At 54.1% G+C, this 18,592-nt stretch overlaps 1 protein-coding gene across 2 annotated transcripts; it reads right to left on the reverse strand.

The window, feature by feature from the left end:
- Positions 1 to 565: 565 nt before the first annotated feature.
- Positions 566 to 16,944, reverse strand: MIER2 (MIER family member 2). Of its 2 annotated transcripts, none has more exons than XM_066983926.1 (13): positions 16,891 to 16,944; positions 13,108 to 13,195; positions 12,399 to 12,550; positions 11,681 to 11,806; positions 10,907 to 11,030; positions 10,150 to 10,259; positions 9,409 to 9,478; positions 7,619 to 7,770; positions 6,781 to 6,862; positions 6,589 to 6,683; positions 5,683 to 5,786; positions 4,528 to 4,664; positions 566 to 3,673 (listed from the first exon to the last, which is right to left on the reverse strand). In XM_066983926.1, exons 1-13 carry the CDS (start codon positions 16,897 to 16,899, stop codon positions 3,198 to 3,200), a joined length of 1,725 nt encoding a protein of 574 aa, XP_066840027.1. In that variant the 5' UTR covers positions 16,900 to 16,944; the 3' UTR covers positions 566 to 3,197. The 2 variants fall into 2 exon arrangements, with proteins under 2 accessions (XP_066840027.1, XP_066840026.1); XM_066983925.1 differs by having other exon boundaries at positions 5,659 to 5,786; positions 16,891 to 16,942.
- Positions 16,945 to 18,592: the final 1,648 nt, after the last annotated feature.

Genomic DNA, 18,592 nt, shown 5'->3' on the forward strand with positions numbered 1-18,592 from the left:
CCGGGAGGGTAAATTCAGCCAAGGAAGCTGGGCCTCCCCTCCCCATTTGTGAGGGCATCCCTGGCGTAGGCACAGGAAGGAAGGAGGGAAGCACCCCGAGCCCGCCGGGACAGGAGCGCAGCCCCCGGGCAGCTCGCCCAGCCTCCTGCCATGGGAGCACCGCGCCACGGAGCTGGGGCCTGGCAAGGTGGACTGGAGGCACTGGCACTGCCCCAGCCCCTGGTGAACGTGCTCCACGCCGAGCAGCAGCAGCTGTGGTCAAGAACAGGCTGAGCTCAGCTTCTGGAGGGCTGTGCCAGGACCACTGGGCTCTGCCGGGCACAGCTGTGGATGACAGCACCCAAGGCAGGGGACACAACCCCGCAGGGCTCTGGGCTCCGTCCCGGCCCGTGCCTGCACCCCGGAGCGGCGCTCGGCCGCACGCCCGGCCCTCGGCCGTGGGGCACCGGAGCACTCGCCGGCGGCGGAGAGGAGATGGAAAAGGCCAGGACCCCCCTTCACCTCTGCCACCCCCACACGCAGGCCTGCAGCACCTCAGTCTCCAAAACCAAGACAGGTTTCCTGCTTGCTTTCAAATTAAGTTTTTAATTAAATAAATAACGGCGAGGGGTCTTCAAGGCAGTATCACTTCACAGTGTAGGGCTTGGGGGTGGGGGGAAGAGTCCAGCATTGGGAGCGTCTCAAAGTGAATGTGCTTTGTAAGAAGGAAAAAGAAAACCCCAACAAAACCAAAACCAAACCTCCCCCAGTGACTCCCCGCCCTGCCCCAGCCCTTTTCACCCCTCTCCCTTACAGTTATGTGGGAAAAGCGCTGCGCTCATGTTGAAAGACCCCATGCGAATCTGTAAACAACACTGAATAATATAAATAAGACATTTCTGCCTCCTCCAGCCTCTTCTCTCCTTTCACTGGGGCTTGAAACAAACCAAAGAAAAATGGTTTCAGGAAAAACTAAGAACATTCTTGGCTGATGGAGAGGAGAAGCCAAGGCCTGACCCTCCCTGGGAGGGCTGCAGATGCTCTCGCCCTGCCACCTCCTCTCCTTCCAGCCAAGCAGCTTCCTCTCACCCCCAGAAAAGGGGAATCACAGCCTGGGAGGTTTCACTATGGAGCGGGCACTTCTGTTTGCCTTCCGTTTCCAGCAGCCGGGAGCAGCCAGAGGCGAGACCTCCATTTTACGGCACGTTTCACAGAGCAATGCCTGGCCACAAGAGCGGTGTCTGGAGCTCGGCACCTCCTAGCAGGAGGCGAATGGGTCTGGGGCCTGAAAGGGAGAGATGAGGTCTGACCCTAAGCTACCCCGTGAAGCTGTCTGGTGCTGTCTCCATGCCCCTGCTGCAGGAGTGAGCACAACCTCGCTGGGCCGGATAAAAGGGGGTCCCAGGCTAATGCCTTTAGTCATCTTCCAAATCCACTGGCAGCAGAAGCAACTGCAGGATCACCGCCCGAAGACCTCTACCAAAATAAGCAAAAAGACTCAACCCAAACCCTTCCCAAGCACAGCAAATGGCTGGAGGAAGGGAACATCTGCATTAGAGCCCTGCCCAGCAAGTCAGCAGCATTCCCTGCATGGAAGAAAGGAATGCGAACAGCGGACATAAGCCAGTGACAAGCCCCAGACCTGGCACACAAGCGGGACGCAGACCAGCTCCGACTCAGCGCACCCACAGCTCTGCGCAGCCTCTGGCCGCTTCGGTGCTGACCCTCGTCACCTCCTCAAAACGCCGGCAGTAGAGACGCACTTTTCTCTCAGAAGAGAGAGCTTTTTTGGTGACGTTTTAGAAGAACGGAGGCAGGTGGGAAGGGGTAGGGATGCGCTGGGACTGGCGTGCTCTCCTGCCTGCCTCTCGGCGCTAGCAGCGGTGCCCGACGCGGGGTGCGCAGGGAGCTGAGGTGCACGCAGTGTGCGCAGCGGGGGGGAGGAAGCACGGCCCCGCTGTGGGTGACTCCAGGGAGGGACAGGCTGGGAGCTCTCGCCCTGCCAGGATGCACATCCTCGCTCTGTTCGCTGTCGCTGCCCGGGGAGGTCAGGCAGCAGCTGCCCCTTACCCAGTGGCAGCTGCTGCTTCTCCATTTCCACAATTCTAGCTTCAGGCACCCAACAAAGCGAGGGTCAACTCAGAGATCACCATCCCCTTCTGGCCCTCTCTTCCTGCGTCCAGCTCCTCCTCCTTCCCCAGCTAGCAAATTGTTTGGGACAAGCTGAGACGTTACAGAGGTTGTAGCTGCATTTCACCCTCCTGAAGTGCAGCAGGGCCAGAAACGATCCAGGTATTCACCGGCAAGAACAAAGGGGGCAGCAGTGCAGCACTGAAGGCCAACATCACTTTGTGGGTCTGGACACTGCCCTGATTCCCAGCACAAGATCTCCCCGGCCCAGTTCATGGCAGAGCACTACAAGGGAAGGCGGGATGGGCTTTAGCATGCACAACACTGCTGCACCGCACAGCACCCCTTTCCAAGACCTAAGTTTCAGCCAAAGGACTGGAACAGGCGACATCCCAGCCGGAGCTGGCAGCAGTGTGGGCAGAGAGCAACGCGCAGCCCCGGGAGGTTTGAAAACAGGACTGCGAGCGCCTGTTACAGTGCTCAGCTCAGGAGCGCAGGGTAGCTGTGAGAAGGGGAACGGGGAGAACGACTTCTATTGCAGCCCACTGTGCGGATGAACAGCCACGACTCCTCGCCTTCCTTTGGCATCGCCATGCCCATCTCCGCTGGTGAGCAGCCCTCCAGCCCGGGCAGATTGTGCTCCATGCTGATTTCCTAAGCTCTCGGACCTCCAGACTGCATCCTCTGTCCCAGCCCCAAAGTGCCTGCGATACATCCCTGTTCTCAACACATTTTTGCACTCAGACCGTCCCGCTGGAGCCAGAGGAGGGACTCCACCTCCCCGGTCCTGGGGACAGGGACTCTCCCAACAGCCTGGCAAGACCTGGGGTGACACACGGTCAACAAAACGGGGGGTCGTGGGCCTCCCCCCTCACTCAAGCTGGCCACCAGCTTTGTGTGATCGTGTCGGAACACGCTGGAGCAGAAACGTGTTTGGTTTCACTGTAGCCTTGGATCAAGGAGGATGGAAAGACAGATTCTGACCAACAGCTCCATACTGTCCCTAGAGAACAGTGGAAGTTCCAGGATTTCACTCAGTCAGGTCAAAGTCCTCGGTGGATTTGTGACAGGTTTGTGACTGGAGACTCTCACTGTGACAAGGGCTCTGACCGAGCCACGGGTGCCGGGCAGGCCTGATGCGCAGTCAGAAAGCTATTTACATCTCCGATGCCAATGAGGCCAAAATCTGTGACCGATAAGGACACTTGCGCAGGGGCCACCACTGCCTCTGGGTCTCTGTCCAAATCCACAGGGCCAGCAATTAAAGGTAAGCCCTCATTAATGTCTGCAGGGAGAGTGAAGTCCATGGTTATCGTCTCACCAGAGCTTTGCAACGTCTCCTGCTTCTCCGCTAGTCCTGGTCCTGCCGTCGGCAAAGCATAGAGCCCCGTGTCGGAGGGGGTGACAGTATGCCGTGTGCAGGAAGCCGAGAGCGTGCCTGAGGAGGTCTCCTCGGCGGGGTCGAAGGAACAATTCGTCTCCGAAGGAGTACTGCACTCATAGCCCTGCCCCGACTCGCTCATGCTGCCCAGGCTGCAGGCTGTGCTCTCCACGCTCAGAGGCTCTGCGCACCGCAGAGGAGGGAAGCGTACGGACGATGGACAGACAGGGAGGAAGAAAGGGTGGGAGGCAGCAAGTGAAATAAAACTAGAGTGAGTCCATAACGTATGAAAACCAGAATCCAGCTCAATCCCACCTAACCAGAACAGTATTTGTTTGATGGCAAAGATGTTTCTTTATTATAGCAACCAAAAATCCTGACAGCATCTACCAAAGAAAGGCAGGATGCAGACAGCAGATAGGAGGCCACCAGTGTTTCTATGGAAATTAAGGGAAATCTCAAAAGAGATTCTAAGATAAACCCAATCCTAAATCCCGTCCCCTCAAGCGTACGTCCCCTGGCAGGTGCTAACACAAAGCCCTTGTCCGTGGTAGGACAGAGAGAGGGAATGAACCCATTTGGGGCTCTCTGAGAGTCTTCTTACAGCCATCTCTCTCTGAGGGCAGCTAACAGGCACAGCCTGACTTCTGGTGCTTTAAATCTGCCTCTGGAGGATGTGCCAGTGTCCACTAATTAAGGCAGGTGCACTGAAAGCAACTGCCTGCCTCCGGTACCCAAAGCTCGCACAAATTCTCTTGCTTTGGGAATGACTTAGGCCGTCCCTCCACATCTGAAGCAGGACCAACTCTAAAGGAGCCAGTACTGATCAACGTAGGGACAGCCAACTCTCCTTTACGTACACCACACTCTGCCCAGGGCTGGTGTTTGACTCAGGGCAGAAAGTGAGCACACCGGCAAGGTGCAGGGAGAAGAGCAGCAGCTGGGTAACAGCAGCAGGAGAAAGGCAGAGAAGGGTCTGTGCTGCTGAGGGAGGGAGGGGAGCTGTCCCCCTGGCAGACAGAAGAGAAGGCAGTTACCTGTGCTCTCAATCACTAGCTGATCTTGGCCAAAGTGAGAGTCCAGGCAGCTAGTGGCAGAGGGAATCGGTGGGGAGCTCCGAGAACGACTGGCGTTTTCTACCTCGCCCCCATCCAAGTCATTGTCGGTGTAATCCCTGTGGGGAAAGAGAGACAGAACTGTGACCACCCGCTGGGCAGAAAGATGTAGGCAGGAAAAACAGCAACTGGGATTAAAACCCACCAACAAATAAAGCAGCAGGGCTGTAGAGGCCTCACGAGGAGGAACATCCATACCCACGGTTAAGTCAGGGTGCCTGAGACCAGCCCACGTTAAACCAGAACAGGCTGTGTGGCTTCCCAAACGCAGAGCTCTGCCCTCCGGCTCTCTGAGTCTCAGCCTCTTCCATAACAAAACAAATGGTCAAATACTCTCCCCAGGGAGCAGCCAGCTTCACAGAATGATTGCACAGGGTTGTGACAATGTCAGCGTGCCAGCAAAGAGCGGGAGACAAAAAAATATTTTCTACCATGGGGAAATTTGAGATTTCAGGTATTTTCCTGTCTTGAGTCAGCAGAAAAAAAGCTAAGACTTAAACATTTTTCAAGCTCTAACATCTAATATTTTTAATTGATTCAACTTAAATATTTCATTTTGACCTTTTAAAACTTTAAGTTTCAACCTTTTTGAAAAGTATTTGCTGTAATTAACATATATTTCAAAGTGAAGAATTTGCCTCAAAGGTTATTTGCAGGGAAAGAAATTAATTCTCCTCCAATAATCAGAAATGGGGTATTTTTGTACGTAAAAAAAAATCCCTTCCCAAAACTGCATCCAGCTGAATTACTTCTTGAGATCAGCCCTGAATCCCTGACCATAACCTTAATCTTTCTTGTGAATGCATTTATCTGAAAGAAAACACTATTTTCTGACACAAGAAAGTCCACATCCAAGCAAATAATTGCTTAACTGTCCCCTCCCACACTAACAGTGCGTTATGGTCTGAGAACACCCAATGCATCTCTGCATGCTCCCACCCAAGAAACCTTCTAGAGCAGAAAGCGCAGCCTTTAAAGCAGAGGTGCTTTGCAGCCAGGATCTTCACTGGGAGGTTAATATTACTAATTTTAGTGTGAGAATATTCCACGCACGTGGCTCCAGGGTGGAGGACGTACTTCTTCCTTCCTAAACGAGTCTGCTGAGTGAAGTAGTCATAGCGCTCTGACTTTTTCCACATGTAGTAATACTCCACGCACTCGCCCACTGACCGGGTGCGGACCTGAGGAGAAACACCACAGTCAGAATGCCACACATCCAGACGTGCTTCGTGGAGCAAGGGTTATTCACCCGTTTTATCAGCACAGCAAGTTAAGTGCATTACAGCGATTTACATTGCTATGGACACATCTGCACTACAGAACAGAAGCAGATACCGAGATTTCCAAGGCGGTAATCGGCCAGAGAAGTAACTCCCCATGGTGCACAATTGTTCTCGCAGACCCCAGTGTGGGTTCACGCACAGTACATTCATGCAGGACCTTCCTGCACTTCCAGCAGCACACTTAACACCAAGAGAGCAAACCTGCATCCATTTTCACTGGCCAGTGTCAACATGCCCACAGTGAATCAGTGGTAGGACTGGACTCTCTGGTTCTGCCAACTCCCAGCATAGCAGCATATGTCCTGGGGCCCAGTTCTCCCTACAACAGCATCTTTCATTCTAGAGGACCCCAGGGGACTTTACAAAACATCCACATGCTCAACTCACTCATTCACAGAAGTACTGCAAGGGCTGAGAGTTTGGAAAGAACTTTTGAGACTCCAGAAAGGGCTAATCAGTAATTAACTGACATCACTCATGCAGGTCAGTGTTGTTTGTCACTTCTCCCACCTGGAAAATAAGGCAGAGCAGGGCAGTGAACAGCCCATCACCTGCTAGCATGAGTCAACACAAAGCCTGGGATTGGAACTCAGCAGTCCTGAACTTCCTGCATCAGCCAAGGCTCAAATAACACTTCTGGTGCAAATGCACCTGCCTCGTTCCCTTTGTCTTAGTGCGATGCAGGGGTGAACATTCTTACCTTGTTTGCTTGGATAAGATGAAAGTTTTTCCCATGGACCCTGAAGCCATGTTCAAAATTTCTACATTCTTCCTCGCTCCAGGCACAAAGCTCATCTACAGCAGAAAGAGGAATTGGAGGAAGCATACAGAATCTGGAAGAGTTACACGTGCCTTGGTGTTTGGACTGGAATCCAGACACAGGGGTTCTCACCTCTGATAACCTTCACATTGAACCGTAACCTCCGTAATGCCTCTTCTGCATTGAAATTGCATTTAACCAGTTCATACAATGCCTAGGAAACAAAAGAAAGTGACTGACAGCAACACGCCACAAGCAGACCTCTGCATGACTCATGTTTGTCTTGTGAAACTTATTTCTCCCAGGAGCCACTTTTCCACTAACCCTAGCTTGGCAGCCAGCATACATCATTCCAATTTTCACAGAACTGCATTACAAACCCTACGACTGAAAAGATGCAATTCTACCAGCAACTCCAGGGATTACAGGTGTGCTCCCATGTTTCTGCAGATACTGGGCTTATCGTGAGAATCTAGCCTGCCTACTTTAGAGGAAACACAGCCACTCTGGTTTCTTAGTTAAATGTTTGATCTTCTGCTGCCTTCAAAAGACGACAGAATTTTATAGAGTACAGATCCAAATTTGTCCTGCTGCAAGCTCTGTCTCAGAGATTTTGGGATACCAAGAGAATACAGTCAAAACTAACTATTCTCTACTTGCCCTGCCTGTTACACATTTTCCACAAGCATCCACAGATGCCTTCTACAAGCAGCTTTAGAAGGAAAGTACTAAGCTAGGCAGGTCTGTAGTCTGATCCACTGCAGACATTTCCTGTCTTCCCAAAAGCAGAGTGAAGACCCTCCTAAGACTCCATCTGGAAGGCACTCTCACTTATCCATGAAGCAGGAGCAGAGGATCACAGGAGGTAGGTCCCAGTCTCTTTTCAAGTGGGTCTCATTCAAGATCTCTGAAGGAAGCGCTGCACTACTATGCCAGCATCGTTCTAATATCTCCGGCTGCAAGATTTTACCTGTTCATTGTCCTTCACCATCTCTCCTTCTGGCAGGCTGCTGCTAGACAGCTCATCCCACCGCCGCTTCACTGCACAATATAGGAACTCTTCAACCTCTCTCTCAGGAAGGATGTTTGGGTCCCAAAGCAGCTGATCTTCATTTTCATAGGCTAAAAGAAAAAGTACCAAAATAAACTAATCAGAGAATCCCACTGCTTTTAAGAAATGGTCTGCGTGTCTGGGCATGGCAGAGGCAGAAGAAGGGAGAAAATCTTTGCTTGGACTCCTAACCTGGCACTAGAGATGACAACCATCAGTGTGAAGGTGCTGCATTTTCCCCTCCTCATTTTGGAGGCAGGTAAGCTTACTACTGCTTATACCTTTTTTAGAGCCCTAGGCACAGGCTCGTCTGGTTTCCGCTTCTTCAGAGGGTTGGCTGACAAGTTTTTTGTTACCATGTTCTCAAAGGCTGTTGCTTTGATTCATTAATCGTGGCAACTTAAAAACCCTGTGTTCTAAGGTGTCTTTTCCCACACACAGTAAACAAAAGGACTTTGAAGCAAGGCACCTTTGAGCTACAAGCCTGGCCTAGGCTCAAGACCCTCTCTGTCCTAAGCACAAAACTAAGCATCTGCAAGGCTGTAATGCTCCACTGTGAGCTGCTCCACCTACACAAAGCAGCAGCAGCACACTGCAGCACTGAGTGGTTCTTGCCCCTTTCAGCTTTCAAGGCTCTTGGTCCATGAGAACAAAGCACACAACCATGCAGACAGAGGGTTAAGTAAAACTGCAGCACAGAGGAAAGCAAGAAGGGATTCTGCAATAAAAATAATCAGAAATACAGTGATTTTTCTATTCAGATAGCCACAGAATGGCTTGGGTTGGAAGGGACCCTAAAGATCACCTAACTCCAACCCCCCTGACCCAGGGAGGTTATGGGGGGGGGGTCATAAAAACATGAGCACCCTATGCGATTTACTTGTTCATGTATTTCTACCGGCAAAGGAACCCACTCTCTTGCCATGCAAAATCAGGTCAGAGGAAAGTACAGACAGGGCATAGAAGACCACCATCTGGATCTACTGCAAGTTTCCTCATTTTGCACTGATGCAAATGTACAGGCTATGGGAAACAGGCACTAAATCCATGGTCTTCAGTACAGAAGGCTAAGAGCATCGTAAACTTCCTGATTAAGTAGCAGTAAAAAGTTCTGAGAACTACAGCAAGTAAATCTGAAATGGTACCTGCAACACTGATAACTTTTATCTCTTTAAATCATTTGCTTAGTCTGCTAGGTTAAAAGAACTAGGGAGGAAATGAGTCATTTTTAAAGAGGTGGTTTTCTGTTAGCTATCTTCTTCAGAAGTTCAGCGAGCTGCTGCTAGTATCACACTAGTTATTAGACAATCTGCAAATCAAGGCAACTCTATCTACTCTGCAGACATGCTATCAAATCGGGAACTGATTAGTTCCAGGGAGTACTAAATGAAAATAACTCTTGCTACTTCAGGAAGATGTCAGAGAAAAATAAATTAGAGCATCTCCCTCTTTGGCTACAGCTGAGCCCCCTTCCTCCAAACCTGTCATCCTACCAAGCCAGTTTTCACTGAGCGTCTGTAGCTGTATTACTCACCAAATTCAGATAAGCTAGTTTAAAAGCTAGCTTGGGTACAGCTGTAAATTTTGATGTCATTACTGAGAGGTGCTAAGCCTAGACATACAGAGCAGAACTGGTGAACTGAGCCCCTTCAAATGGCCAGGCCAGCAGCCCTACATCCAAACAAGATACGTAAAGCAAGTTGCCTTACCTTTTTCACTGTGCCTGTTCAAGTGGAGGATGGGAACAGTGGCTTGGTACTGAGGTCCAACCATGATCTCCTGAAACACCATCACAGAGAAGTCAGTAAATCGAAACGGAACACGCTCCATGTAGGCAATGAAGTGTACCGCATGATTTAAGGGCTATGACACCACGAGGCCAACATATATCAGTAGTCCCCAGTGTCACCATTACTTCTAGGGAGCCTTGACTTACTTTATAGGGTAACTAGAAAGATTTACAACCAACCAGATCATACTTTAGGGACCTTAGGTATTTACATAGTTTTAATAAAGATATATAGCAAATAGCTGGAGATAAAAAGAATGCTAAAGGTCTCCTGCAACCTTCATAACCAGGATGAATTCAGAAGTCTGCTCCTCTCTTTCATATGATGGTTCCCCCTCAGTAAAACCCACTGGGAGTATCGCACAGCAATTCACTTTTATAGGGCTATGGATTGCAGTTCTGATTTACCAAGGCAACAACAGCATTTTCCATATCTGAAGCAGAAAATAGTTTCAGATGAAGATTTCAAGATCACACCAAAAATACACTTTGCAACCCATGTCTGCCACTGCCTTCCACAAAATGCAAGACTGAGGAAAAGGAAGATGAAGAAATAAAACTTCTTGAGGGAAATACCACAGTGCTTTGGTGTCATGCTTTCCTCAAATTTCCTCAGGCCCATTGCCTCAGCTTCCCTTCTGGATGCATTCTGATCATTTACCTTCTTACACTCGTTGGATGGGATGGAGTCCTCCTCTGAATCCTCAGCCATGGAGGAAGCACATGGAGATGAACAGGGCTCTTTGTCTTCATCAGCAAGAAAGTTGTTTGCTTTGTGGGAAATGAAGAGATCTGTTGTTATGAAATGGTTTATTACTACTGCTCTATGTTCCCTCCCCTTCCCTTTATTTTCTGTCTTAAAGTTACATTCAGCATGGTCCTCAGTGACTACTTACCCATATTTCCATTTTCTGATTTTAAATAAGACAATTTGCACACTTGCCACGCAGGTGGTGCCAACCAACCTGGAGAACTCAGACTCCCTCATTTTGCAAGACAGCAGAAGGAATAAGATCACTTTATACCATGCCTCCCATGCACTTTGGCTTCCTGCACATTCTGAAACTGCCGCAATGTATCAGACCAGTAGTGCTACTGAATGTATTCACTTGTAGAGGTGTCAGACCCAGCAGATCGTAATTACAACAGGCAGCAAAACAGTTCTCACTTTACCAATGTTGTGAGTTACAGCTAAAGACAATTTTCTCCTGACCCCCCTGCTCATCTGTGCTAAAAATGAGTGTCCTAACCGGTGCTGGGTGAACCCACTGGCACTCAGGTTTATTTGCAGCCCCAGAAAGAATGTGGAAAAATGTAACTCAGGAAACTTAGTGACAAAGTAAAGAAATATGTCCCTGCCCTATCCTGCACAAAACATCTAAGTACAAAACAATTACTTAGAAATTAGCAACACATACAGCCAGGCTGGTTTGGGAATAGGTCTGACGCATCATGGGATGTGACGGATGGAGTCAGATCATCAGCTGAAGACTGTGTCTCCTCCTCTTCTTCCCCTGAAAGCAAATCCTTCGCTATTTGTTCCTTTTAACAACAACAAGAAAGTGAAAAATATTTTAAATTAAAAAAAAAAAAAGCAGGGGGTGGGGGTGTGTGAGGCCTACAGTAAAATATTTCTGGCCAAGGGCAGCCACATCCATAGCCCTCCTCACCCTCCCACAGCTTCTTCAAAGACAGATTCTGCCTTGCACTCCCTGCCACCCCTGGATTATTCTCCCTAGAAGCACTTCTATAAGCATCAAGAGGAGAATGGCTTCCTATGGAAGCCAGAGAGAGGAGGAGCAAGAGGCCTTTTCTGCAGACCCCCACCCAGAGTACAGAGCTCAAAGATCCCATAAGGAAACAACTTTCTACATCAGCTGGCTCAGAAGGAAGATACAAACCTGCCCTGACCATCCACAGACCCACCTACGTGCAAAGCATAGTTACCTACGTTCCATGAAGGGTTTTTACAGCGTCCTTTTTAAAACAGCTATCCTTCCCCTAGTCCCCTCTATTCCCTGCACATTCACATTCCTGCCCCCTCGCTGGGGCACCAGAACTAGGCAGGCCCCTTCCCTGGCATTCGCCAAGCTCCACCTGAGGAGAGCTACTAGACACCTGAAGCTCTCAGCCAGCTCAGCACCCTACAGCGCAGCCTAACAGCACACACCCGAGCTGACCGCTGCTCTTACCTTATCCAGAGTCATATCTGGGAGATTTGGAGTCATATCATTGCTCTCACTGCCCTGTTCTGAGATGGGATCGGATGCCTCATAGCCGTAAAGTGCAAGCAGCTCCTCAAATGGCATTTCACTGTTCTGAGCGAGAGGAAGACAAAGCTTCATCAGGAGTGGAGCAATCACCGAGTACAACAGCAGCTGCAGCGAACACACGTGCAGAGGCAGTCGAAGCAGCTCTGCTCTTCTGGGGGCTCTGAATGCCTTGGGCAGTGCTGCGCAATGAAGGAGGCATGTCCACCAGAACCCACCACAACCTGGTCTTACAGGTATGGACAAGCCAGGAACTTCCACCCCAAAACAATACAGTCAACGGTATTTTTAGAATATGTTTAGACTACCCACTGGAGGACCACATCCCATCATCTCTGCGGAATGGACATCACCCATCAGCTGACGGCTCCTCAGCAAGGTGGGTGAAGGAAGTCCATGTGGTCAGAGCAGCTACCTGGCAGACAAAGTCTCCAAAATTTACTGCTGCCACCGGCTGGCAAACCAATTATTTGCTATCCAAATTTAAACCTAAGACCTGTTGATGGGTGGACCTAAACACAGCACACAGCCATCAGAGCAAGCAAGACAGTTTCTCACAAAGATCTATGGTACCAGCACTCTCAAAGAAAGCTAGAAAATCCAGCAGGTAATTTCCCTTCCCCTCCCCTCCCGCCTTTACCTGAGAGGCACTGAAACTCTTCTCCAGCTCTTCTAAGGATTTCTGTTTCTCCTGAGTATCTTCCTCTTCTTCCCTTTCCTCCCGTACACCATAGTTCTGTGAAAGGATCTCTGCTAGGTTCAGTCGGTGATCAGCCGAGCCCATTGACACAACTGCAGGGATTAGAAGAAGCTGGGTATTGGATCATCCTGAACCAAATCTTCAGATGTGACAAAGCTCGGGACGACCCGTCCTCGTGCGTGTGCGGCCGTGATAAGGCAGCGGAAGAGATTAGGCAGAAAGGAGTGAGAGGGGCTGAGAAGCACAACCAGCAGAAGTCATTCCGTGAGCACCGCGCTGCAAAGCCTGGCTGCTACACATCCAGGCCCCATGACTGCCTGGAAGATGTATCTGAAGGTTTTCTGGGTATTTATGGTTCCCTCCTGACTGGATTCCCTGATATGATAACATCTGAATGCACGCTGCAGCCTTCTCCTCACTTGAGGCACTTTTAGGATAATTACTATTTATTGGGAGAACCAGCAGACAGATGCTTCTGGGAGCTTTGGCATTTTTAAGACTTTTCTCGCCTGTCAAGTGTGATTGGAATCACCCAACAGGTTCCAAAGAAGTCGGAAGGAGAAGGGGAGGGAACGGACAGGCTGAGCACAGGAGCCTCATTTCCTCTGGCAGCCAGACCAACAAACAGAAGCACAGACCGTGGCTTTACCTGCTGCACTCTGAAGGCCAGGCTCTCCGGGACATAGGCTGTGGGCTGGGTATGGCACCACCCTCGGACTCTGCCTGCCCACCGAAGCCTTCAAGAAAAGAGAAAAACACGGCTGAGACAACTCTCCATTTTTAAAGTGTAACGCACCTCCAGCCACTTAAACCCTCCAGCAAATGCAATTAATTTAATTTCAAAGCAAAAGTTAATAAACCCACACAGGGTAGCACTGGAAATCGCTGTGCAAAAAGAGCTCTAGCCAGGTGTATTTAACAGCTCTCCCACGGCTCCTCTCTTCGGGGTTCATCACCTTCCCCTCGGTCTCTAAGTGCATGTGGCAGCGTTTCCAGTTTACCTTCAGCTTCCCACTAATAATTTATCCCTTCACCAGTTTAAGACCGCAGGTCTTGATGGCTTACATCTTACTTAAGAGAAGGATTCTGACCCTAAGCCGTCATTCTAAGCACACACTTTGAACACAGCGTTTTTATCAACGGCACTCCAGCTGCCCCCAGCGCCTCGCTGCATTCAGGAGGCTCAGAGGGGTCAGCAAGGAAATTCAGAGCTGAGCAGGCAGCGAGGGGGTCTGGAAGTGGCAGAGGTGAGGTGGAAAGAGGATGAGACAGGTAAACACCGAGAAGAGGCACCTGCTTTCTGGCATTCGGTGCTCGGTCAGAAGTTTAGGCAGCAACATGGGCTGGACATGAGGCCTGGACAACAAGCCCGAACATCTGCAGCTCCTTGGGCTGATGCACCTGGAAATGCTGTTCATCAAGTTCAGCCTAGGTAGGGAGCAAGGAGGTAATTAGGCAATGCCTTCGAGCTGACTGAGAGCCTCCGACTGCAGCAGGAACTCAGAGCGTCGGTCCCCCAGTCAGCAGTGACACCTCCTCGCGGCCCTCAGCCATCTCCCACTGCTCCCCACTCAGGCAGGGGGAGCCAGGACATCCTCAGTGCTTCAGCACAAGGAATTTCCTTGAGTTCTCTAAGAACTCAAGGAAATACAGCACAGGTTCAAATCAAAACGGATCCTCTACCAATAGAGCAAGGTATACACCATAAAAGCCACCCCGGACTTTGGGCTCTGAATTAGCGCCTTTGGGTGTTTAAACGCGCGTTGCAAATTCTGTAACAACTACAGAGCCGGTTATTTTCTAGACGTAATTACTGCGACGATGACGGTTGGTACGGAAGGCATCAGAAGATGCTCCCACATGAGAGAAAGACAGAGAGAGGGAGGGAGGGCGAGGATCCTGAAAGCGTCCGTGCAATTCTTGCTCCTTCCTCTACCCAGGTGTTGAAGAGATGCCTCCGGTCCCAGCCAAAGCGCGCTGCAATTCACCGTCCCCGGTGCCTGGTCATTAGCAGCAGGAGAACCCCACTGGAGACCACCTCGTCTGGCTGCAGACGGAGCCCAACAGCCACACAAGCCAAGAAAAGGGAGGAGGAGTTCGCAGCTAACGAAAGACGAGGACGGAAAGGGCTCGGCCAACCTCCGCTGTGGGGACGGCCGCACCAGGAGATGGATTCCTACCTTGGGAGGCGTCAGCGTCTCTCTGCTGGGATGTGACCACGCACAAAGCCCTCATGGAGAAACCCTTCCAAGCAAATAATCCCAGTTTCATGAAAAGGGCACGGGTGTGGATTACACTCCCTCCCTTTTGCCTCGAGTGATCTGCAGAGCTCTTCCCTGAGACCACGATCGATACATTGATCGCGCCTCCCTCACGCGAGGATCGATACGGAGCTGCATGCTAAGGATTTGGAAAACGAAGACTGAAATTGTCAGCAGTGGAAGGGCTGGCTTGAGAAGGTATCAAGAATACCTCGGAAATAATGAGATCTTGTATTAAAGATCAGTGCTGGAATGAGGACTAACAGCCAGTAGGCCAGGATGACAAGCCCCCAACTACTCATGAGTTTATTTCCCCAGAGCAGTAACACAGCATTAGGGCAAGTGGGAACTGCTGAGAGGCACCACAAAACCGTCAGCGCTGCTGCGTTTGGACTGAGAAAAGAAGAAACAAGTGGCAGACAAAGCCAGCGGCCCACTTGTACACCCAAATTTAAACATGCGTGACACTGAACCAACCCCCAAATCATTCACAAATCCAGAAGACCGCAGACGCAAGAGGACGGACGAGCCAGAGGAACGGGGGAAAGACGAGAGCACTGCACGCGTCAGAAAGACAGCGGGAGCGCTGAGGAGGCACTACCAGGCGTCCCCAGACCACGGGGGGCTCTCAGACGAGGCACGGACGGTGTCGCCTACTGCTGGGGATGGTTCCACCCCCGTGAGAGTTCACAGCGGTGAACTCCGCTACCTGGAGGGTGCCCCACGATGCTGGAGAGCGGCGCCTACACATCAGCAGGCCACTTAGCCTTGGGGAGCAGACACACGTTCCCTGCAGCTGCTTTCCCTCCGTTGCTCTCTGCTTCCCAGGCACCAGCACAACTTTCCTCTCCCAAGAGTTACACCGACTTCGGCCAGTTACCCGCTCTCGTCTTTGCATTTTTGGGTGACTTCAGCTCTCCCTTCTCAGTTCTGGACTCAAGCTTTTGAGCACAGGAGACACAGCGACAGCCACGCCTCACGCAGCGCTGCAGAGGAAGAGCCCGAGCTTCTCGCACAGGCAAGGCCGTGTTCCAGCGCAGCGCTGACTGCGATCGTCCCAGACCTGCCACACAAAGCCCTCCAGGCTGAAGCAGCTCTTGCAAGAAAGTGAGGAAGAAGAGAGAAGGTTTCCTTTCCCAGCCTTACTATTTTAATAGCTAAAGCGATTTCCTCAGCTAGTTTGGTAGGGGTTTCAGGGTCGGTGAGAGAAGCTTTCCTGGTTCCTTTGCCCCGTCCGTGCTACGTGACACAGATTTGTTTCCTACGAGCCCCAGCTGTGGCCAGAGGGAAGCGGTACGGATGGAAACATTTGTTCTGCAGCCTACGCATCTGAAAGAGCAAAAAAATTAGCGAAGGACAAGACACGGGGGTCGTCTCCTGCGCCGCTCGGGAAGCCGCTGCCCAGGCCGCAGCAGAGGCTCCGCGGCCCAACCCCGCCGGGGAGGCAGCGGCGGCCGCGGGACCCCGGGACGGAGCCGCGCGCGCGGGGCCACCTCGGGGCCTCGAGTCGGGCGAGGCTCTGCGGAGGCGCCGCTCGGGCGCGGAGGCCCGCGGCCCGCCGGTGCTCGGTGCAGGGACGGGCGGGCAGGGGAGGGCAGCCCCCGCCCGCGGAGCGCCCCGAAAACGGAGCCGTGCTCGGGGGGCTCCCGGGCAGCCCGCGACGAGCCCGACGCCCGCTCCACACCGCGCGCCCCCGGCGGGGGTCTCCGGGCAGCAGCGGGGCCGGTTCGGAGGCGCCCAGGCGGGGGGGGGGCGTCGCAACGGCCGGGGCAGCAGGGGCCCCGCTCGGGCACCGGGCCGCGCAGGCCCCCCCCCCCCCCCCCCCCCCCCCCCGGGCTTCCTGCAGCCCCCGCGGCCCCGAGCTCCCCCGGGACACCCCCGGGCCTCCCGGCCCGCCCGCCCCAAAGCCCCGGGGCTGCGGCTCCGCTCTCTGCCGCCGGACCCCCCCCCCCCCCGTGCGGCCCCGCCCGGCCCCGGCCCCGGCCCCGCTCCCGCCCGGCGGCTCCTCGGCGCCCCCGGAGCCCCCCGCAGCCCCCCCGCTGCCCGCCGGGCCCAGAGCCGGTCCCGCCGCGGCGCCGCTTCCCCTGCCCGGCGCCGCTCCCCGGTCCCCGGCCGGGCGCAGGCGGAGCGGGGAGGCCCCGGCCCCGGCCCCCCGGCGGCTCCGCGCTCACCTCCGCCATGGCCGGGCGCGAGCGGCGGCGGCGGGGGGGGTGCGGCGGGGCGGGGGGGCCGCGGGGCCCGGATGCGGCGGCGGCCGCTGATTGGCTGCGGCGCCGCGAGGGCGGGGGAGCGGCGGGGGCGCGGCGGGGCGGGGCCGGGGGTCAGGGGGCGGGGGGCGGGGGTCAGGGGGCGCCGCGCCGGGGCCGGGGCCGGGGCCGGGCCGCTGCCGGCGGCGCCTTCTGGGAGCCCCGGGGCCCACCCCGTAGCCGGTCCCGGGGCTCTGCAGCACGGCTTGGTACAGCCGCGGTGCCCCCCCCGGCCGGGCCCGGCCCGGTCCCCCGGTGACGGCCCCGGTGACAGGCGCCGCTCGCACCGGGCTCAGCGCAGCGCCGCCGCGGCTCGGTCCGGGTTCGGGGCCGCGGACCGGAGGCTCGGGCAGCTGCCCCGCGGCCGGGCCGGCCCCCAGCCGCAGCACCGAGCGCCCCCCGCGCCGGGCCCGCGTCCCCAGGCAGCCGGCCGGCCGGGGGCCCGCCCCCCGCTGGCACCGGGCGGCCCCGGGGATGGAGCCCCCCGCGGGGCGCTGGGCCCGGCCGACCCCCGGGGGCCGCCCCGGGGGGTCCCGGCGCGTCCCTGCTGCCCCGCCGGGCACCCCGGGGGGCTGCGCTGGGCTCCGCTCCTGCCTTTGAGCTCCGGGAGCGGAGTGCTGGCGAGTGCCCCTGAAGTGGCGGCGCGGCCCTCGAGCTGCGAGGCAGAGCGCTTCCGCGGGCCTCTGCTCCCCGCGCAGGTCCGTGTCGTTGTGCTCAGAGGACCAGCAGAGCGCAGATGCTGTTTATTCAATTAGAAAAGTAACCTTGTCGCTCGCTTTCGGAGAGGTTTCCACAAAACCCGCTGTTTCCTGCCTTGCTCTTAATATTGTGTCCGTATGCACCATCGCCACAAAAAGCAGAAAAGCCTGGACTTGGGGTCAAGACCAGGGGAAATGGAACTGTTGTGGTGCAGGAGCTCTCAGGCCCTCTGACTGTTGGTGATTCACCCTGGGAACAGCCCTGCTGCTTGTCCGGGGGGGTGGAGATGAGGCTCAGGCAGCGCCACTCCGAGGCAGCTGAAGCCGTCGCGTGTGCCCTTGCTACAGGTTCTACCACGGGGCCCCTGCCCGCAGCCATGCCGTGTGCTATCCATCCCCAGACCTGCAGGGAATGCAGGCGAGAGGCCGCAGGCTCCTGTGCAAGCCCAGGTCCGTGCTGACATCAGCTTTCCCTCAGCCTCGCGAAGCCAGCTGCGCTGTCCCAGACGTTTGGAGGGAAGGGCTCGCTGCAGCACACTTCTCCTAATTCTCCACAGCGATTGCCCCGCGCTACCCAGTGCGCGAGCTCCGTGCCAGAAGCACAGTTCCAGTGACCTGGATCGGTGTCTGTGCCAGCTTCTGGTGCTCTGTTTAATGACTCTGATGACAACTGCCGGGCTGAGGCTCTCCAAGCGGCTGCGCTTGCCCGGGGGAATGGCAAAACCCTTCTCAACACTTCCTTTGCCCAGGCCGTTCATTTCTGTCCTCAGAATTAGCAGGTGCAGTAACTCACCCTGCAGCCAGCAGCGGATCCGGAACGTGGCACAAAACCAGCCCACGGCATCAGGCTGCAGAGCCCTTAAATCTCCCAGCACCCTGGTTTGCTGCTCTGTGGACGAGGACAGCAAAACGGAGGGCAGGAGGTGCTG

This window comes from Anser cygnoides, chromosome 27 (assembly GCF_040182565.1).
Source record: "Anser cygnoides isolate HZ-2024a breed goose chromosome 27, Taihu_goose_T2T_genome, whole genome shotgun sequence".
Taxonomy (NCBI): domain Eukaryota; kingdom Metazoa; phylum Chordata; class Aves; order Anseriformes; family Anatidae; genus Anser; species Anser cygnoides.